We start from the raw sequence: 19,653 nt of genomic DNA, 5'->3' as shown, positions 1-19,653 counted from the left end.
TTTATTACATTAACCTCTGAAAATGAAGCTATTCTCATGTGAATGTGATTCTACCTAGGGCTTCTACCCAGTTGTCTTCGAACACTAGATGGCAGCACAATAGTGGTGGTCCAACATGAGACCGAACAACAAACTTGGCTCAATCATCGTTGGTTACAATTTTAGTTTTCATAGAACACAGAATTACAGTAGTTAGAAAAAAAACTATACTTAAAAAAAAAAACTTGAATTTCACAAGCGCCACATTTGTAAGGATATGACGCTGTTCATTGCTTCTGAGACGAGGGCTTCAACCAATCAGACGTCCCTTGTCTACTGTGGCTAATGGTACTGAAACGATAGTAGCTAGCATTTTTAGGAGGGACGGATACATTGACACATTGTCTGGCAATCTTGACATACAAAGTGGATGCCTCTATGCCACAGCGAAATATACCTCTTCCAATTTGCACAAGGTAAGACGTCGTAAAGTCGCCCTGACCTGAGCCACGGGAGTAGATTTTTTTTCAAGCTACACTAGTCGGTTTTGGCTAGCTACTGAGCCAGCGAACAAGTGTGGGGTCTGGTGGCGAGGACAGTCCAGAAACCCATGGACATTGTGTAACGTTACAGCCTAACGCAACGACCTACTCTGGCATGCGGTTGCAGATTGATATTGTATTGGGTTGGTTAAATACATTGTTTGGACGCACGCTTGTTTCAGGGAACATTATTAGAGTGAATATTCATGGGAACTAATTCTGACATCAGCGTAGCTAGTTGGCTAAATTAGCGTTCGTGACAGTCAGCTGAGCAGCACGTCGACTTTTGCAGTTGAAACACATTTTGAAATATCAGTTGATAAACACCAGCTTCTCATTACTAACCAATAACCTTCCAATAAGCGTTCATATTTTTAGATAGTTGGCTAATAGCCAGCTAACGGTACAATTGCCGCTCCCAAAAATGTTATTGACAACATTGACAGCTAGTTTAGTTAGTAAAACATTTTGGCCAGTGCCTGGGTTAATTTAGCTAACTAGCGAGCTAATTCACATCTGCATATCTCGAGCAAACGCCACATAGCTATGTGCAAAAATAATTGCAATGTCGTTACTAGTTAACGTTACTGTAGCTTGCTACCTAGCACTGCAGATGTAGCTAGATAGCCAATGTTAGATTATTCTTGTATGGGGAAAAGACGATGTAAAAATGGAAAGTAATTATCCATGTGGAGATTAGCAAGGGATTATGGAATGGACAATATAACGTTATAAAGACAAGGACACAGCAGTGGTTACAAGACACCCAGCAGACTATTAAAAACCCTACGTTCCTTACAATATCAGAAAGAAACAATTATGATTGCATGGATTATTCTATGGCAATCGCAAATCTATAGCTACAGCTATCGGTTTCATCTCGTGTGAGTTAGCTATTGCATAATGTTTTGTCTCTTATTTTGATCACACCCTTGCCAGCCCTCACTGCCATGTGTGTCATAGCAACACGTAGATGCTGTGTGTTTCTTCAATCTCCTGTCACAGAATAGATGGCTCAAACGGTTCTTGTTTTGCGTTTTGTCAACATAACTAGTATAGGTTTGTGATGATTAATGTAGATATTTTACCGCCATGATGTCAGTCTTCCAAATCCCTTTTGGCCCAGCTGTTGTGAGGTCAAATGTGAGGTGTCATAGCAAAATCCTGGTGTGGTATTTTACAGATTAGTCATGGATTATGTCAATAGTTTTGCATCAAGTATTTGTAGCAGCCAGCAATTACACAAATCCCCACAGGGATCGACATTAAAGCTGGTCCTCTTGTCCATCCGACAAGAATATAGATTAACATTGTTCAAATGGACAAGTAAAAAAAATCACATTACAATATCAAACAATTACACCGATCAGAGGGTAACATTGGAATAATATTAATCTATTTTTCATGTACATAAATAAATAAAAGGGGGGGGGGGGGGGGGCAGAACCGAGTTTGGGAAATTCTGATGAAGGTGATAGCCTATGCATATTGGCTACAGCCTCATGTCCAAACCAATGCTGACATGAAGCGCCAGAAAATGTAGCCGACTTTTAATGACATATAGAGGCGAAATGCCAGTAAACGCACCGCACATCACCCACTTTGAATTTGAGCAGAGGCGGTCAGCATTTTAAAACTATTTAACCATAAACCTAATTGTTTAAAACCTATACTTTGTTTATTTTCTAAAGCATGTCTTACCTTGTTTCAAATTAGCCTAGCCAAATACGTCCATAGAAATGTTAAGGGAATTATTTTGTAAACACTTAATATGCCATTGAAACCAGCATATTTCTCATGTTCTGTTGGTTTTTAAATCAACGTTATTTTATTGTCCAGCAGCCAAATACATAATCCTAGTCTATCAGTAACTCATGCTAGTTGATGCATCTTTAGATTTGCCCAAAGGTCGTCAGATGGCGATATTGAGAGTTAATTTGACCGTCCAAACGCATTGTACTGTGTGCAACCGTCAATACACTTGTATCCCCCGTGGACTGGTTTGTACCTAAAACATTCTCATTTCAGGCTGCAAAGGTTTCGATTTCCTCAACTTCATTTAATGGCGAGAACGCGGGGGAAAAAACAGGAAAAATATGCATATTTTCTTTTGAAACACCATTTTTTACCACCATGCAAGTGTCTAATGCCTAGGAATGCTACTTCCTGATATTGCGCCCCGCATTCAGCGAGGAGTAAACAACCGACTGCTGCAACCTGATTGTTTCATAAGGAAAGTATGCATATTTTCCCAGTTTTTTTCACGCCTTCACGCATTGAATACATTTGAGGAAATCGAAGCATTGGTGCCGGAATGGAGAATGTTTTAGGTATGAACCGTTCCACCGGGGATATGAGTGTATTGTCATTGCCAGCTGCATACAATGCGTTTGGACGGTAAGATTAACTCAACATCGCCATCTGCCGGCCTTTGGGCAACTCTATCACGTTAAACCGCTCGCGATTGCTGTGCGCTTTTGAGTGATGTTTCCCCTAATAGAATTTGGGACGTTCGATAATAGCCTAGAACCGTGTGCGCATTGTTAAACATATAATATGAAGAAATACAACTAAATTAACATTTTATGATATACTTCTGATCTGTTGCATCAGCCTCATTGCTTTTTTGATTGTGTTTATGTGCGGTTGGTTGTATGAATTTTGGATCTGTCGTCACAGAGTCTGTTTTGAATGGTAGACATACAAACATCAAAGTATTTAGTTGTAATGTTTTTAGGGTGGCCAACCATCCTCCAGGAGAGCCTTAAAGAGGCAGTGTTGTATTTTAATACCGGTTTGAATATGCAAAAAAGCCAATAGGAAGAGTGTAGCCTGCATTTTTGTATTTTTTGCTATAGTAAAATAAGTGGTTCATTGCATCATACAATGATATAACATTTTTTGGACAAGTGAAAAATATATATGTTTTACAAGTCCAAAGGACAGGTGGCAAAAAAAGTTAGTCAAGCCCTGTTTTTGGGTCGGTTAGGCCTAGTTTATACTCTGGTTATGAGCAAGAGGTGCAGGTTAGATGTTGAATTGCCAGTCTGTCCTACTACTTGTCTTGGTCATTGAGTTGTCCTTACCCCCCACTGAAGCATGTTTAACATTGTAGCAATGTTTTAGGCCTAGAGACTTGTATTTTATTTTATATATCTCAGGTTTCAACCTTAAATCAGAGGTTGCTGCTGTTAAAGTTTATGGTGGCAAATAAAATCAGATATGATCATTTTCCATTGACAAGGTACGGAAGTAGTTGTCTTTAAATGTCCTGAAGCAGCCCTCATCCCTGGGATGTTTATGAAAGTTCTGTAAGAACAACATCCGGCTCTTGAATCACTTGAAAAGGCAACAAAAAAATTGCCTTCTGTGAGAAACAAGAGGATGGCAAAAGAATGCAAAATACCCTTGATTAAGCCTAGCACTGACAGTAGGCTGCTTGAGTGCTGCTGCCTCTCTGTGTTCTCTCTTTCACATTAAGGTAATTTGGCTGTCACATGATCACAGTGGCTGTTCTTCAAATTTGTTTGATCTTTCCATCTCTGACTTGTTGATATATTTAGCAAGTAGGGCCAATTAAATAGTTACTTAGGCCTAGATAAAGAACTCTTCTTCCATTAATCCAGTCTTTGTCCTTATTTAGGCATATCAGTTATGCCTATGGGATTTTTGCATATTAGTGTGAGAAAGTTCCACATCAGGAGTGACCTGTCAGGGGTCATGAACCCTGATGACATGTTGAGTATGAAGACCAACTCATGCACCCGGCCTTGCCTGTGTATCATCTTAGCCAGGGGTTCCCTTGGCTCAGTCTCAGCTAGGTAAGAGAAGAGATGGTGTAGCCAAGCCAGGGACTAGCCGACTAGGTAAAGCTTGTCAGAGCCTGTGTACAGACCGTTTCACACCCAAGCTAGAAGTGCTCCCGGGCTGCCGTCTTTTCCGGAGTGTCAAGTGGTGGCTTTGACAGGCACTGGGCCATGTCTACTCTCGCTAACCCACAGGAGCCTCTCGACGTATACCGTTGTATTTGAAAAAGCCACAGGATGGTTTTTCAATACTGTCAAGAACTTCAAAGAAATAGTTTTCACTTAATTTAAATATTTGTAGCTACTTTTAAGTTATTACCTGCAGTCAACTTGTGCAATACCTTAGCAGATTGCGTTCTTTATTTCACCTGTCACATTATTTTAAATTATGAAGCTTACCATAGTTCTCCAGAACAGTTGAGCCAGTCACGTGTTTGTAAACAGCACAACAGGAGAAAGCGAGCTGGTGAGTCCATAGCATTCTAGATCTATTGACGAGTCTCTGTTTTGCGGCGCACAAGGTGATGAAGTTACACTCGTATGCAATTCACTAGTAAATGTTTGCCATCATATAATGGCTTTCTGCCCGAAGTCAAAGAGCTCTTGATGAGTTATCTGTACAGCTGCTATTTTTCCCTGTGCTTCCTACTAGTGGTTTTTTTCTTTCTCCTCCTATCTGCTCCGTGTACACATGCTGCTCTTCCTTCTATTCCAGTTACTAGCGCTGCTTGTATAACTTTGAGCTTGATTTGCTTGTATTTGCAATTCGTTTTTTCTCTTTTTTTGCTCGTTAGCATTTAGCTAACAGTGTCTGATTTCACTATTCGTTTTTGCAAATTCTGTTAGCATTCTGGTAATAGAGGCCCAATGGGCTTTTTATGCGTCTTTAGTGCCCCCTTGTGTGCTATGCCGGTAATACCGTAAATCCCGGTACGAAAGAAGACCATATGGATATCTCGATACCGCCCAAACCTACCTGGATGCACACATTTTACTCTGTGTCACAACGTTTGACGTGTGCCAGTGTGGAGCACACAGGGAAAAACCACTTGGCCTTACTTGCTGGCCTACATTTTATAACCCAGAAACAGTGTAATGACCATAACTGAAGCATAATCATAGCAAACACACATCATGTCACATCTCTTCCAGGAATCAAGGGATCTGTGTGTTATTGAAAAGGTGCCTTCAATTTTTCTCCCCTAGGACAGTGGTTACCAAACTGTGGGGCCCTTATTATTATTTTTATTTTTTAAAGGATCTCAGTCTGGCTTTAAACTTACTCTTGAAAGTCGCAGTAGTAGAAGGCACAAGGTGCAATTTCTAAATTGGGTAGTGCATCATCAGTTCCTCTTGTCATGTCAGTCATTGTATACCTTAGAGAGCTATTTATAACTTGTCAGAAATGTCCACATCAACTTGCCCATTTTTTTTTAGTTTTTTTAGCCCATAGATATTGTTGTATATTTTGTCACTCTAATATCACATGTATACACATTAGACATGGCAAAATGTATAGAATTGCAAGAAAATTTGCTTTAAACTGCAACATTTTCATTGCACCCCATGACAAAATATGTGGAATTGCAGGAAATGAGCTTTAAACCTGTGAAACTCTCTCCACCAACAAGAGTGGTGTGAACATTTTGTGTCATGAATAGTGTTTGTACCAATAGAAATAGACATGGCGCGCTCGCGGGAGGGGGGGGTGTTCCCCAATGCTGGAAGTGTGGCCCGAGTGGAAAAAGTTTGGGAACCCCTGCCCTAAGAGATACTAATGTATTTTTTCCCCCTCTCTCTCACCCCACTGTGCTTACTCAGTGTCCCTGGGCTGGGCCCCTCACAGGTTTCTGGGCCCATGGGAGAGGCTTGGCACAGCTCTAAGACACTGTGCATTGATGAGAAAACACTGTCGGCAAGAAGGTGAAGTGATCAGAGTACAAGCTTGGTCAACAAATCAATCGTCACTGACAAGGCAGAGATAATGGGTCTGATAATGAATGCCCCATGCTCTGGCATTGTGTAATGAAACAAAGGAAATAACAGTATGCCACTTCAGAAAGTTATTTATCTTACTGCAATGCACAGGAAACAATCAGCTTAGGCCTAGGTAGGTCCTATCTAAAATGCTGGATGCCTTGTTGTGCTGTCTCTCTTTACCCCATTTAGCCCTGTAATTGTGAAGTCCCTTTTCTCTACAGACTATTCACAAGTTATTTTCTTTTAACTGATTAGAATTGAGGCTGGGCCTGAGCCAGTGGAACATTGGAACTGGGGCTTTAGTGAATGGCTGACAGACAGGCCGGATAGCAGAGGTAATTCATGGTGGAAAACAAGCTTTGGAAGTGTGTGAGTAAAGTTTGGTGGTTGTTGAGCAGATAGAAATCCTTGACTTGGAGACTGACCAGTTCCAATGTAAGACAAAGGTAATTACAGAGACCACCTTTTCAGTGTTGGGACAACACCAGCCTGAAGGGAATCAACAGGAAATGGGCAGGTATTGTAGTTTACTGCTAGTCTGCTACTGCTTGTAGCCTTTTGCCACCATTTACTGTTCCCCCTTGCAACAACTTGTAGACTACAGGTTCCTCCCCAGCCAAGCCTCCTAAGCCTGTCTCTGTGCGGTGCTGGCTGTTCAGGGCCGTCTCGCCGGGCCAGGGCCAGTCTAGGATTGCCCCATGTTGACTTGTGTGAGTAATCGGTGCGTGATCAGCAAAATGTAATCGCCTTTAGCTCAAGCCTGCCCAGGGCATTACTAGTCACCAGTAGTCACAGTGTGCGTGTGTGCGTGTGTGCGTGTGTGTGTGTGTGTGTGTGTGTGTGTGTGGGTGTGTGTGTGTGTGTGCCACAGCAGGGCTATTGTCCTGTTCAGCAGAATGTGTGGCTGTGTGGAGCGTTGGAGTCTCACTGCTGGCCTTCTGCTTTGTTTTAATCACAGGGATTTCAGATGGAGGCTCCACAGTTGTGATGCATTATTCATGTTTAACACATTTAACGCACTTCACTACACTCCGTCTTGGAGTTTAATCCCAAATTCATCTGCGCTACGCTAAGTTTATTGTGGTTTAAAATGATCTGTAAGGGTTGTGTATAGGCCCAGTTCTTACATATGTGTGCAGACATTGTTAAAACATAAACCCAGCCAGTGCTGAATGCTATATCCTTGTGTTTTGCTGGTTCATACAGTATCCTTGTATTGACATTGGGTTTATGAGATGGGATATTCTAGGCAGAGCTGTTCCAGTTCCCTAGGGTGTCTTCCCTGTGGCTCAGTTTCAGTTGGTAGAGCATGGTGTTTGCAACGCCAGCATGGTGTGTGCAACGCTAGGGTTGTGGGTTTGATTCCCACGGGGGGCCAGTACAATTTTTTTTTTTAAATAACTAATAAATGCATGAAGTGTATGCATTCACTACTGTAAGTCGCTCTGGATAAGAGCGTCTGCTAAATGACTAAAATGTAAAAATGTGTACTAGGTGTTCCAGTTCCCTAGGGTGTGTGTGTGTGTGGTGTGTGTCTTAGTGCTAACCTCCTGTGTGACTGTGTATCTTGGCAGACTTCAGCCATGGCCACGACAGGCGCAACTGAGCCAAACCGGCCTGGCCCCCAGAGGAAGATGTCCACCACAGGGGAGAGCTTGTACAAGGTGCTAGGCCTGGAGAAAGGAGCTTCCGCTGAGGACGTCAAGAGAGCCTACAGGTAACACTCAGCCTGTCTCTGGTCGTTATAGCTACATAGCCTGTTTCTCAACCTGTAAGCCTGTTTCTCTATTTCCCCGGAGCAAGTTAATGATCAGCTTTATTCAGGAGTTGGTCCATTTTGGATCTGTCGTCAGACACAGAACAATTACTTTTAATGAGGTAAAAGCTCTTTATAGGATTTAGAGTTTCTTCAAATGTGTATGTGGTGGTGTGGACTGAGATTAATTTATTCATCCATCCATCCATTTGTTAATTCATCCATCTATTTACAGGAAACTAGCGTTGAAGTACCACCCAGACAAGAACCCAGACAACCCGGAGGCTGCAGATAAGTTTAAAGAGATCAACAACGCCAACTCCATCCTGAACGATGACGGCAAGAGGAGGATCTACGACGAGTACGGCTCCATGGGCCTCTATGTGTCCGAGCAGTTTGGAGAGGAGAGCGTCAAATACTACTTCCTCATGTCCAAGTGGTGGTTTAAGGTGAGAGAGTCTAACAGGGTAATATATTAGGTTATCCGGGGTGTAGTCAGTAGTGCTGTAGCCTCCGACAGTGGGGGTGAGTAGCCCCACTCTCCCAGCTGACTGTCTCAGTGATGACATACTGACTGGACTTCTTTCACAGCCACTCAAACACTCATCACACTAAGAGCTGCTGGGATTTTATTAGACAATGTTATGGATAGAATTCACTGTTTAGTACTGTCTTCTCCATGCATTAGACACCCTACTGTAATCCCTGTTGGGAGTACATTGACAGTATATAAGTATTTGTGTATAATTGCTTTGACAAGTTTCATAGTTACCTCCCTCTCAACCTGTCAGTGTACTGTGTTTTTCTGTTTCCATCAGACAGATGGCTCCAGGTGCAAAGCAGTCTTTATTTAGAATTGTGTTCTGTGTAGTTGTGCTCAGTCACTCTGAGATGTGTGGCCTTTGATGCTGAGTAGAGTAAGTACAGAGGTCTAGATGCAGTGATGAAGATCCACTGACTGTCTCACAAACCTCACTCTGCTTTCATCTACAAAGAAAACTACAAAAGAAAGGAACATTTCAGGGAGAAACAAAACCGCTCCACTTATTTATACCCTAGAAATGCTTGGTACAATAGGATTATTGAGAGCATCCACATGTATTACACTGTCTCTGCTGCTAATATCCCCTAGCTTCTCTCACTTGATCACCCTGTAGATCTGAGGCTAGACATAAGTTCTCCTGCAAGCAGGAAGACAGCGGGTGACTGTCCCGACTGGGTATATGTGATCGGGAGAAGCTCCGTACTGATAATGCTGTGTGTTTGTGTTATGCCCTTGTGCTGCAGACCATGGCCGTGTGCTGCACTGTCTTCTCCTGCTGCTGCTGCTGTTGCTGCTGCTGTTTCTGCTGCGGGAAGTGCAAGCCGCCGGAGGAGGATGATCACTACCAGTACGTGGACCCAGAGGACCTGGAGGCCCAGATCAAAGCTGAGACGGACAGAGGTGAGACCACGCTGGGAGGGGACGGGGGAGTTTTTAAATGGGGGGGTATTTTGGGTTGGTGGCAGGTAGTATGTGTTAGGATGTTTGGGGCGCTAGTAAGTAGGCTGGGGACAGTTTGGCATTGGGTAATAAACTAAGTATGCTAGTGCACATATCCATTTTTCTATTGTATAGTATAGACTACTATAGGTGGGATAGAGCTCATGAGGAGGGTAACAGGATAAATACAGTGTGCCCCCCAATCCTTCTGTGTTGGCCCTTCTCCTGGGTCCTGGCGCCACTACACACTACCTCAGCGACAGGCCGCCTCGCAGATGTGGGTTTTTCAGCCTGACTTAACGCTGTCACTTCCTTTCAGAGGAGGAAAGAAGAGGGAGGAGGGGCAGGGAAACAGCAGAGCACAGATGGGGCCAGAGCAGCCAAACAGGGATGGGAGGAAGGGATTAGGGAATAGAGGAGGGGGGGCACCGGTGTTTAGTCCAGCTAGGCAGGACTCTGGGTCTACAGCACCTGGTCCTGCCCAGGAGGTAGAGGCTGCAGGCTAGCCCTTAGATTACCTTGATGTGCAGGTATTTATAGCTTACTCATACTCTGAATGAGAGACAGCTAGTTCATATCATAGAGGAGGAGATTATCCAAGTGAGAGCCCTCTGACGTTTATTTAAATATTTTTTCTACCATGTTGAAATTATAATCATCACTCTCCTCAGTCTGAGTAAATTAGATGATGATAATTTGTCTGCTAGTGCAGAAATGTGCCTTGTATCACAATGCTCCTTTACCAGAATGGGTAATATAATGTTGTTGTTTGGTATTTTTGGATGTGTAAAAGCGATGGATGTAGTGTCAGAACAGTGAGCAATAACATGTCAACATTAACAGGTAGAGATGTCAAGTGTTTCTTTTCTTCCAACATTTCAAGCCCAACAAGAAGCTCTTTGTTTTACCCTCTCCCATCAGTGGTCCCCAGAACAGGGACTGGGACCGGGGCTGGGACCGGGACAGGGGCCGGGACAGGGGCCGGGACAGGGACCGGGGCTGGGACCGGGACAGGGACCGGGGCTGGGACCGGGACAGGGACCGGGGCTGGGACCGGGACAGAGACCGGGACAGGGACCGGGGCTGGGACCGGGGCTGGGACAGGGCGAGATGAGAAAGATGCATGTAATCCTGTCAGATCTCAGAGGATGCTCTCTGCCTCAGCGTCATGTGTCGTGTCTTAACTGGTTGGTCTGAGGACAGGACTCTCAGCTCCTTCACTCATGTTGCCTCTTTACACAGCAGATCACCCAATAGAAAACAGTTCCAAGGACTACACTCCTAATTGCCTTGTTTTTTTGTTCTGAGGAGTGATCCGTGACCATGGTGACCCCATAGCCACGACCCTTAGCCCAAATGACTGTCACACCATTTGGACTTTCAGTATAAGGCGTTATAAGCAAAATGACAATGCAATTTGTTTTGCTATTGGTTTCAGAGATATTCACAACATGTTCAGGCGAATACCTAGATGATATGAATAATCTCCTCACCGTATCACACAAAAACAGGAACTGCGCTTCATTTACAGTAACTGAAAAGGAAACCAAACATGACACGCTAACAGCCCCAGGGCAGTATCGATGTGGGGATAACATATCAGTATACTCTGGCCCAATGAGCAGGCCTGGTTTATATCATTCTGACAGAGGTGTTTCTGTACGTTTGTGTTTTGATCCACCAGGTGACACGGTAATCATTGTGCAGCCCATACCTGTAGCCGTACCTATAGCTGTATCGAGTCCTGTGGCTGAGAGCACCAGCCTAGGCCCTGCCAGCTGCCTAGACCCTGCCAACTGCCTAGACCCTGCCATCAGCCTAGGCCCTGCAGTGGTTGACAACCCGACCAGGCCGATGGCTGCTGAGAACCCAGGCGAAACGTTGCCGGAGTCTAAATGACTCGTAAGCCCCCCGTCTCCCTGATGTACTTGCTGTACTCAACCCAACTGCATCGTGTCCATCCGTCCCGCTTCCTGTGCACGTTGCCACGCCTCAAAGCAACCCGTTTCACCAGACTGTGTTTGCTCATAGTGACACATGGTGCCTTTGTACTATGTTCAGCTGTTTGTTCAACTGACTCACTAACCATCCAATCTGTTTGCCTGTCAGTGTTGAGTTGCATGATGTCATGGCTGTTGCTTCAGAATGTTTTGAGCATGGCTGCATGTATGAGCTTGCCTTGTGTGTATATAATGTAGTGGACCTAATTTTGCCACGGATGGAGCAACTCAATAACAATCATTTCAGTTAACTTGATCGCTAAGTATTTTGTCAGTGTTTGGTCCATCGTGAATGTATCTGTAGTAACTCTTTGCTGCCTTGGTGATAAAGTGGATGTAATCTCTTTGTTAATTAGGCATGGTTTATGGTCATTAAGCTATAGCCTAATCTATGCCCAGTATCCCATTACTTTACCAGTAAGACCACAGAGACGCTTATGCTGGGTGTACACTACGACATTCAAAATCCAAACATCGCTGAGCCTCTCATGTTAAACGAATGTCTTTCCTGTAGTTTCTTGTCTTGCCAACATGGTGGTGCGCACAATAAACCACCTGGTACAGAAAAGGGGGTCACACGCTACAAGAGTCTTCACTTGGTCGTGAGGATTCTCCATACCACCACGTAGTCTCGCAAAAACAATGATGTGATTAGATTGTTAACGTAGCTAGAACGAGCTGTGGCTCAAAGCAGTCTCATAAACGTTTTCTGTCAGACATTGACGCATGACAAACAGAGTTGAAATTTCTATTGCTTGTGAACTTCAGAGCTGGAACGAGTTGACGCTTTGGTTTAAGGCAAGTACAAACTCATCCTAGTAGTCATGGCTCCTGCTCGAAAGAGTTCACAACTTCTGGGTGACGCGAAAAAAATGTCATCATCTCACTGTTTTCTTTGGCGAGCACTCATTGGCTTTTGTTGATCACCGGTCTCAAAACTTGTCGTTGCACATTTCACACTACAAAAGTATTGCAGATTTTGTGCCAATAAAATCCAACATGTTTGAAAATATTGAGATGTCTGGGGCTGCTCCAAGACGAGATCGGTAGCCCTCAGATGGCGTCTCTGACCCGCTCACATTAAACGAGCGTCGGTGACAGCCGCGTGCGCTGAGTAGGCAACAATGAGGATTTTGTCTCCAATCTCAAAAACGTATCTGGAACAGCTAAATCGGTGCCCGAATTGTGTAGTGTACTACCGGCTTTAGGCATTTTAATAGGATGTAACAAGTGAACTTCACAAGACAAAACAGGGCCCCACAGCAGCCAAGTACTCACTCAACCCACAAGACATTAGATGCCTTCAATAAACAGTAGTCGTCTATTCATATTAAAAACATCAATATAATGTCAGGCTGGTTAGTTGAAAACCTAGCCTGTGGATATGTGTTAAAAGCACAGTCTGTTTTTCGTAATTTGTAAGTCGCTCTGGATAAGAGCGTCTGCTAAATGACTTAAATGTAAATGTAAATATGCTAACACAACGCTTTGATCCCCCTGGGGCCTTTTGTAGAGGTACATTACCTTTAGAAAGTATTTATACCCCTTGACTTTTTCCACATTTCTTGTGTTTACAGCCTGAATTTAAAATCAATTAATTTGAGACTGATCTAGACACAATACCCCATAATGTCAGTGGAATTGAGTTTTTTACAAAATAATGAAAAACTGAAATGTGTTGAGTAAATCAGTATTCAACCCCTTTTAATGCAAGCCTAAATAAGTACAGGAGTTAAAATGTGCTTAACAAGTCACATAATAAGTTGCATGGACTCACTCTGTGTGCAATGGTAGTGGTTAACATAATTTTATGACTACCCCATCTCTGTACCACACACATATAATTATCTGTAAGGTCCCCATTCGAGAAGTACATTTCAAGCACAGTTTCAAACACAAAGATCAGGGAGGGTTTCCAATGCCTCGCAAAGAAGGGCACCTATTGGGAGATGGGGGAAAAAATAAAAAAGCAGACACTGAATATCCCTTTGAGCATAGTGAAGTTATCAGTTATGCTTTGGATGGTGTATCAATACACCCAGTCACTACAAAGATACAGGTGTATTTCCGAACTCAGTTGCCAGAGAGGAAGGAAACTGCTCAGGGATTTCACCATGCGGCCAATGGTGATTTTAAAATAGTTAATGGCTGTGATAGGAGAACTGAGGGTGGATCAACAACATTGTAGTTACTCCACAATACTAACCTAAATGACAGAGTGAAAGGAATGAAGCCTGTGCAAAATCAAACATGTTCCAAAACATGCATCCTGTCTGGAATATACTAATTCTTCAATACTCTGGAATATTCCATGATATCCACAGTATTAGGATGTCTTTTGAAAGTTTGTTCGTGGGGACATGATCTAATGTCACCTGTAGTAGGGACAGGTGTGTGTGTGTGTGTGTGTGGTGCAGTGGGAGACCAATACCCCTAAGACGAGCCACTGCTGTCCTGTCTCATCCGGCCATATGTTTTTGTCATTTCACCTCATACCTACTTCCTCAGCACCATCCTCTCTGTTGGTGCTCTGTTTGTTCAACACCATGATGCCTGTTGACATGTTAGTCTGATTCTCTCTTTAGCATTACCAAAGTGATAGCTGGAATCTTCAAGAGACTTTGGCTATGTAATAATATAGGACTATCATTATATTGTAATCTGATATAGTAGCGGTAGTAGCCTAACTAATAGTACAAGTGCTTTCTAAGCAGTGCTCTGTGCTCTCCCTCTATGCTGCATATGGATGATGTCCTCTATAAGGAAAGTGACAGTGTGGATGAGCATCGCCAGGGGAGGGCAGGTAGGTTCATGGTACACACTTGGTCATGTTCAGTAGGGCACACCGTAGTAAAACGTTTTGCGACGGAAAACAAAAATCTGTATCCTTACTGGACACGCTCAGGTAGCACGTCCTTGTTTCAAAACGTTTTCCACCTACTGAACATGGAGCTTTCAATATTTCAGGACAGGTTACACCTGAGAACAGTTAAACAAGGGCCCAACTTTAGGTCATGCCTCCTGCTAATAATACATTCCCATATGAATTGCTTCTAGTTAAGACAACAGGCTGTATTTTTTTGATAACAGGATTTATTGCAACAAAGCTAGATGCGAGTTGGAAGCTTCCTGTCAACAGGATTTACAGAGTGTGTACCTGGTAGCCAGACTTTGCCCTTGTAGCCTCAGCCTGGCTGCTTTATTTTTTGAGAGTGTTTTTTACTATTGTTACAGGCTTTTGGCTTGTATTGTGTTCATGAACCTCAACCTGGACAGATGTTCCTATTGGGATGTTTCCGCATTGTCTTCCTCATTGGCATCAGGTCATCATTAGTCTATATCTACAGAACCCTGATATGTTATCTGATGTTTACAAAGTCATTGCCATTGACGTGTGAAATGCATTGGGATCATTGTTACCTGTCTGTACATGCCTGTTAGTTCTTCATTTAACTTCAGAATTTGACCTTTTAGTATCATACAAAACATAGAGAATGCAGAAGCTAAATTCATTCATAGAGCACATAGCCTATATGTAGCCTAGTCCTTTACCTACTTGTTATGGAATGGGACACTTGGCTAACTTTTCTCTATTGAGGGTTATTATTTTCCCCAGTGAGTCTATAACAGTTTTTATGTCTTCCTGCAGGTCCACGTGCCCCTATTGTGATCCAGCCACATTCCATCGCCATCGAGGTTCCAGAGACCTCCCAGCCTGCAGCCAGCCAGCCCACCTCCAAGCCCCAGCAGTGACCCCTCCCAGCCCCATCTACCCGCTGGAGCCCTACCCTACGGCGGGCACGGCCAGGCCCCTGAGGTCCCCACACTGGAGCCCCCAGCAGCCAGCCAGGCCAACCGTCACTAGTGCCAGTCAACCAGCCAGCCAGTCAACCCCCCCATACTGTGGTACAGATGTAACTTAATGGACACAAGCGGCAGGCTGCCAAGAGACCAGGACTCCTTATGACGTGATATATGTGTCTATCTATCCACCAAACTGAGGATTGGAACACTATCCCTACTTCATTTCATCCCTCCGTTTCTATCCTCCCTCATCTATCCCCCCCTTTCTCTCTCTTGTCTCTGTTAGAACGCTGTGGGATTGGAGACTGTCTCTTTTTAAGTTCAGTCTGAGTTTTAAATGGCCTGAGCCAAACATTCCACCTCCCCGGAGACTAAAGCATGGATCAGAGGAAGTAAAGGCTCCCAAACAGATTGCATGTGCTTCGTTTTAATTGCATGCCCCTATTGTACAGCACTGGCAAATACATACCCCATGTATCCACACCCCTTTACTACAGCCACCACCCCACCACTACCAGCGATACCGCCAGCTGCAGGTGCACCTACAGTATGCCACACAACCAGGGGTCTCCCCGCCACCTGAAAGAGACCCAAGAGTGGGGCTGGATACAGTAGACATTCAAAAACAGTGAAAATGTCAGGTGGATAAAACAAGAAAAATGTGTTGATTGCTTAATTTAATTGCTAACTGTCACAATTATGTTAGTTAGACCAAAGCCAAACTAGATGCCACTCACTCCATGTGTTCAACAGTCAGCTCCCAAAGAGACGTTTCTCCTCATGCCACTAGAGCCAACCTGAGAGGATTGTTTAATTAAGGTGTATGTATGCATTTGGGTCTACTATGCACTTTTGAAACCTGTGAAGTGGGTAAATGATCATTTCTAATGGACTGTTGGCTAACATGGGTCCAGCCAAGTGCTTACTGAAACCCACAGTCAGCACAATGCACTCTCTATTGGGTGGAACTGACTACTGACTACAGCTAGCTAACTGCAACCAAACGACTTATCAAACGTTTCCCATCTCCAATGGTGGTTTTGCTTTGCATTCTCCTCATAGTCTGATGTAACATGGAGACATAGGGGAGTGGGTATGTACTATAGGGGGCTGTTTGACCCAGCCACTAACACCATGCTATGCCACATCCTAGATGACTACTTTGTTCGCTGTACTGCCTACAGAGATATCCCATCACTGAATATTTTAGACTTTTCATATGTTGATTTGACTTCCTTTTAAGAAGTAACACACCAGGCTGTTTTCCATGGGGTTTTGGTGGACTGATTGCCATGTTTTATGGGCTGAAGAGGCACGACTTCTAGTCTCAGTGATGAGATGATACAATGTCCCACAGCAGGGTTAGGATCTGTCCAGATCACCCAACCAGCAGTTTATCTGTACTTAAGTACAGTTCTCTTTATAACCCTGGGGGTGCAGAGTCAGGGCTTTCTCAATGTTGTGTAATCAGAATAGTGAAAACAGTGAAGTGAATGAATGCCATATTGTCATTGAGAGTCAGTCAGTCCCAGGTGTGTGTGTAGCATTGTACAACATCGTTGATGGTTTGTTCATGTAGTGCTGAGGTCAGTCAGTCATTCATCCCCTCCCAGTTGTTTTGTTGTGGTTTGTCATTTGAAAAGGGCATTCTGTGTTTCCTGAAGAGGGGCTAGTACATGGCGTTAACCACCTTGTGTTTTGGCTGAAGAGCAACCCTGAAGATAAGCTAAACTAAAATGATGTCATCAAATGATGTCAAGCAGCCATTTTATCTTTTGTAGCTCTCTCCTGAGTGTTTACATAGAAATGATCTATCAGCAGCATCATTTTGTTACTGGAATTATTGCACCTTTTCTCACCTCTTCATATCGATAAGTTAACAGCTAAAACCCACCTGAAATTTCAGACTGTTGGTTGTGTTTTCACAAACCATAACATAACAGTACAGTATCTGGCCCCAGGGCTCAGAGAGGAGGAATACATTTATTCTGGTGATCCTTATCTGCTGTAAATAATAATAATCACAACCACATGTGTCACATGCAAATAACATTATTTGAGAATCCCTATGAATGGGAAATGTTTTAAGAATCATCCCCATTTTAAATGGTGTACATTGTCCTTTATTTATTTTTTTATGTCAAGAGCTGTTTTAATAAAACACGTTGACAGACAGTTGGGAAGAGCAAACCCTAGACTAGCCAACATGGTCCTTACCAAGGGGCAGCTGGTTGACAGAGGAGCTAGGCTATGTCTTAACTGGTTGACAGAGGAGCTAGGCTATGTCTTAACTGGTTGACAGAGGAGCTAGGCTGTCTCAGCGGGTTGACAGAGAACTAGGCTGTCTCAGCGGGTTGACAGAGGAGCTAGGCTGTCTCAGCGGGTTGACAGAGAACTAGGCTGTCTCAGCGGGTTGACAGAGGAACTAGGCTGTCTCAGCGGGTTGACAGAGGAACTAGGCTGTCTCAGCGGGTTGACAGGGGAGCTAGGCTGTCTCAGCGGGTTGACAGAGGAGCTAGGCTGTCTCAGCGGGTTGACAGAGAACTAGGCTGTCTCAGCGGGTTGACAGAGAACTAGGCTGTCTCAGCGGGTTGACAGAGGAACTAGGCTGTCTCAGCGGGTTGACAGAGGAACTAGGCTGTCTCAGCGGGTTGACAGAGGAACTAGGCTGTCTCAGCGGGTTGACAGAGGAACTAGGCTGTCTCAGCGGGTTGACAGAGGAACTAGGCTATGTCTTAACTGGCTAGGCCACCATAGCTCTGGTCTACAGTAGCAGGCAGGCAGACGATAAGTGTATATCTGCTCTGAGTGTAGGGACAGGGCTGTCCCCATGTCATCACTCTCCTATAGAACACGGGACTATGGGGACTTGGCCACTAATAATATGATTGATGATTGTAATTTTGTCAATGCTTTCATTATGTCATTCATTATTCACCATGATGTCTTTCATGGACAAAAATTATCTGTAAATGTGTATTTATATATAATGAAATTGAAACAATTAAAAGAAGGGGGATTTGTACAATGTTTGTCTTCTATGTGATTTATTGTGTACTCTGAATTCACAACACTGAGAATAGTTTGTGTGATATCAAAGGAATGGCTCTCAGTTCTCCATGAACAAACAAAGTATATCTGTTCACAGAAGAACGCTATTCTTTCTCTGTTCTCTCCAGCAAAAGATCACCACTCTTTGGTGAAGATATGATCTGCTGCCATGAGGAAAAAGTACCAAACTATCTTTATCAGGAATAGCTCAATTGTAGCCATTAGCCACAGTAGTGACACTAGCTACATTGTAAGCGGGTGGCTGCCTGTAGGCTACTCCAGTAAAATAAATGCAACCAGGATGTGGAGTAAAGTATGAATGGAGATTTGGCTGCGAACGGGTACGGTATGGTGTGTGCTTGGCTTACTCTGCACAAAGCCGCCATGTCCTATAAACGTCCCCTTAAGCTTATTAGCAGCTCGACCCATAGAGATAGATAGAGGACTCTTTATGGATATAACCTGTTTTAGCATTGTCATTGAGGGTCGCCAGCATTTTAAAGTAGTCAACTGGGTGGGGATTCCTATGAGTTAAGAGCATAGAGAATGATAGAGGCCTCTAGCGGTCAAAAGGTTGTTTTAGCATGGGGCAGCGCTGTTGAGGGCTTCCATCATTCTTCTGCCATTTTAAAGTAGTCAAAGTCAACTGGGTGGGGATTCCTATGGGTTGTAGCCTCAATTGAGCTGCCCATACTGTCACAAACACAATAATGGTACAGATACAAAGATGAGTCCTCTATCTATCTCTATAGCTCAACCTTACCTCAGCATTGACCTCAATTGTTAAGTAACCAGGAAGTTGGGGCCTCCCGAGTGGTGCAGTGGTCTAAGGCACTGCATCTCAGTGCTTGAGGCATCACTACTGACCCGGGTTCAACCCCAGCCGGCCGTGACCGGGAGACCCATGAGTTGGCGCACAATTGGCCCAGCATCGTCCGGGTTAGGGGAGGGTTTGGCTGGCCGGGATGTCCTTGTCCCATCATACTCTAGCGACTCCTTGTGGCGGGCCGGGTGCCTGCAAGCTGCCACGGTCGCCAGGTGTACAGTGTTTCCTCCGACACATTGGTGCGGCTGGCTCCGGGTTAAGTGAGCAGTGTGTCAAAAAGCAGTGCGGCTTGGCAGGGTCGGGTTTCTGAGGACCCATGGCTCTCGACCTTCGCCTCTCCCGAGTCCATACGGGTTTTGCAGAGATAGGACAAGACTGTAATTACCAATTGGGGAGAAAAAGGGGTAAAAAAAAAAGTAACCAGGA

General features: G+C 44.0%; 1 protein-coding gene across 4 annotated transcripts; it reads left to right on the top strand.

The window, feature by feature from the left end:
* The first annotated feature begins 144 nt into the window (after window positions 1–144).
* On the top strand, window positions 145–18,378 carry LOC106571443 (dnaJ homolog subfamily C member 5). 4 transcript variants are annotated; one of them, XM_014144553.3, is made up of 7 exons: window positions 145–455; window positions 7,882–8,024; window positions 8,299–8,512; window positions 9,351–9,507; window positions 11,231–11,448; window positions 14,310–14,349; window positions 15,196–18,378. In XM_014144553.3, the coding sequence occupies exons 2-5, from the start codon at window positions 7,891–7,893 to the stop codon at window positions 11,443–11,445; spliced, it is 720 nt and encodes a 239-aa protein (XP_014000028.1). In that variant the 5' UTR covers window positions 145–455; window positions 7,882–7,890; the 3' UTR covers window positions 11,446–11,448; window positions 14,310–14,349; window positions 15,196–18,378. The 4 variants fall into 4 exon arrangements, 3 of the variants coding, with proteins under 3 accessions (XP_014000028.1, XP_014000024.1, XP_014000030.1); XR_014380623.1 differs by lacking the exon at window positions 14,310–14,349 and having other exon boundaries at window positions 146–455; window positions 15,196–17,661; window positions 17,810–18,378; XM_014144549.3 differs by lacking the exon at window positions 14,310–14,349 and having other exon boundaries at window positions 146–455.
* The last annotated feature ends 1,275 nt before the right edge of the window (window positions 18,379–19,653 follow it).

This window comes from Salmo salar, chromosome 15 (assembly GCF_965601325.2).
Source record: "Salmo salar chromosome 15, fSalSal1, whole genome shotgun sequence".
NCBI lineage: Eukaryota > Metazoa > Chordata > Actinopteri > Salmoniformes > Salmonidae > Salmo > Salmo salar.
The sequence above is the reverse complement of the archived record's forward strand: the minus strand, read 5'-3'. Positions and strand labels throughout refer to the sequence as shown.

Excerpts from the sequence above, each read along its gene's own strand:
- LOC106571443 (XM_014144553.3), top strand. The coding sequence starts at position 7,891 with ATGGCCACGACAGGCGCAACTGAGCCAAACCGGCCTGGCCCCCAGAGG. Across the intron at positions 8,025-8,298 it reads GACGTCAAGAGAGCCTACAG|GAAACTAGCGTTGAAGTACC; the intron begins GTAACACTCAGC and ends ATCTATTTACAG. Across the intron at positions 8,513-9,350 it reads TGTCCAAGTGGTGGTTTAAG|ACCATGGCCGTGTGCTGCAC; the intron begins GTGAGAGAGTCT and ends CTTGTGCTGCAG.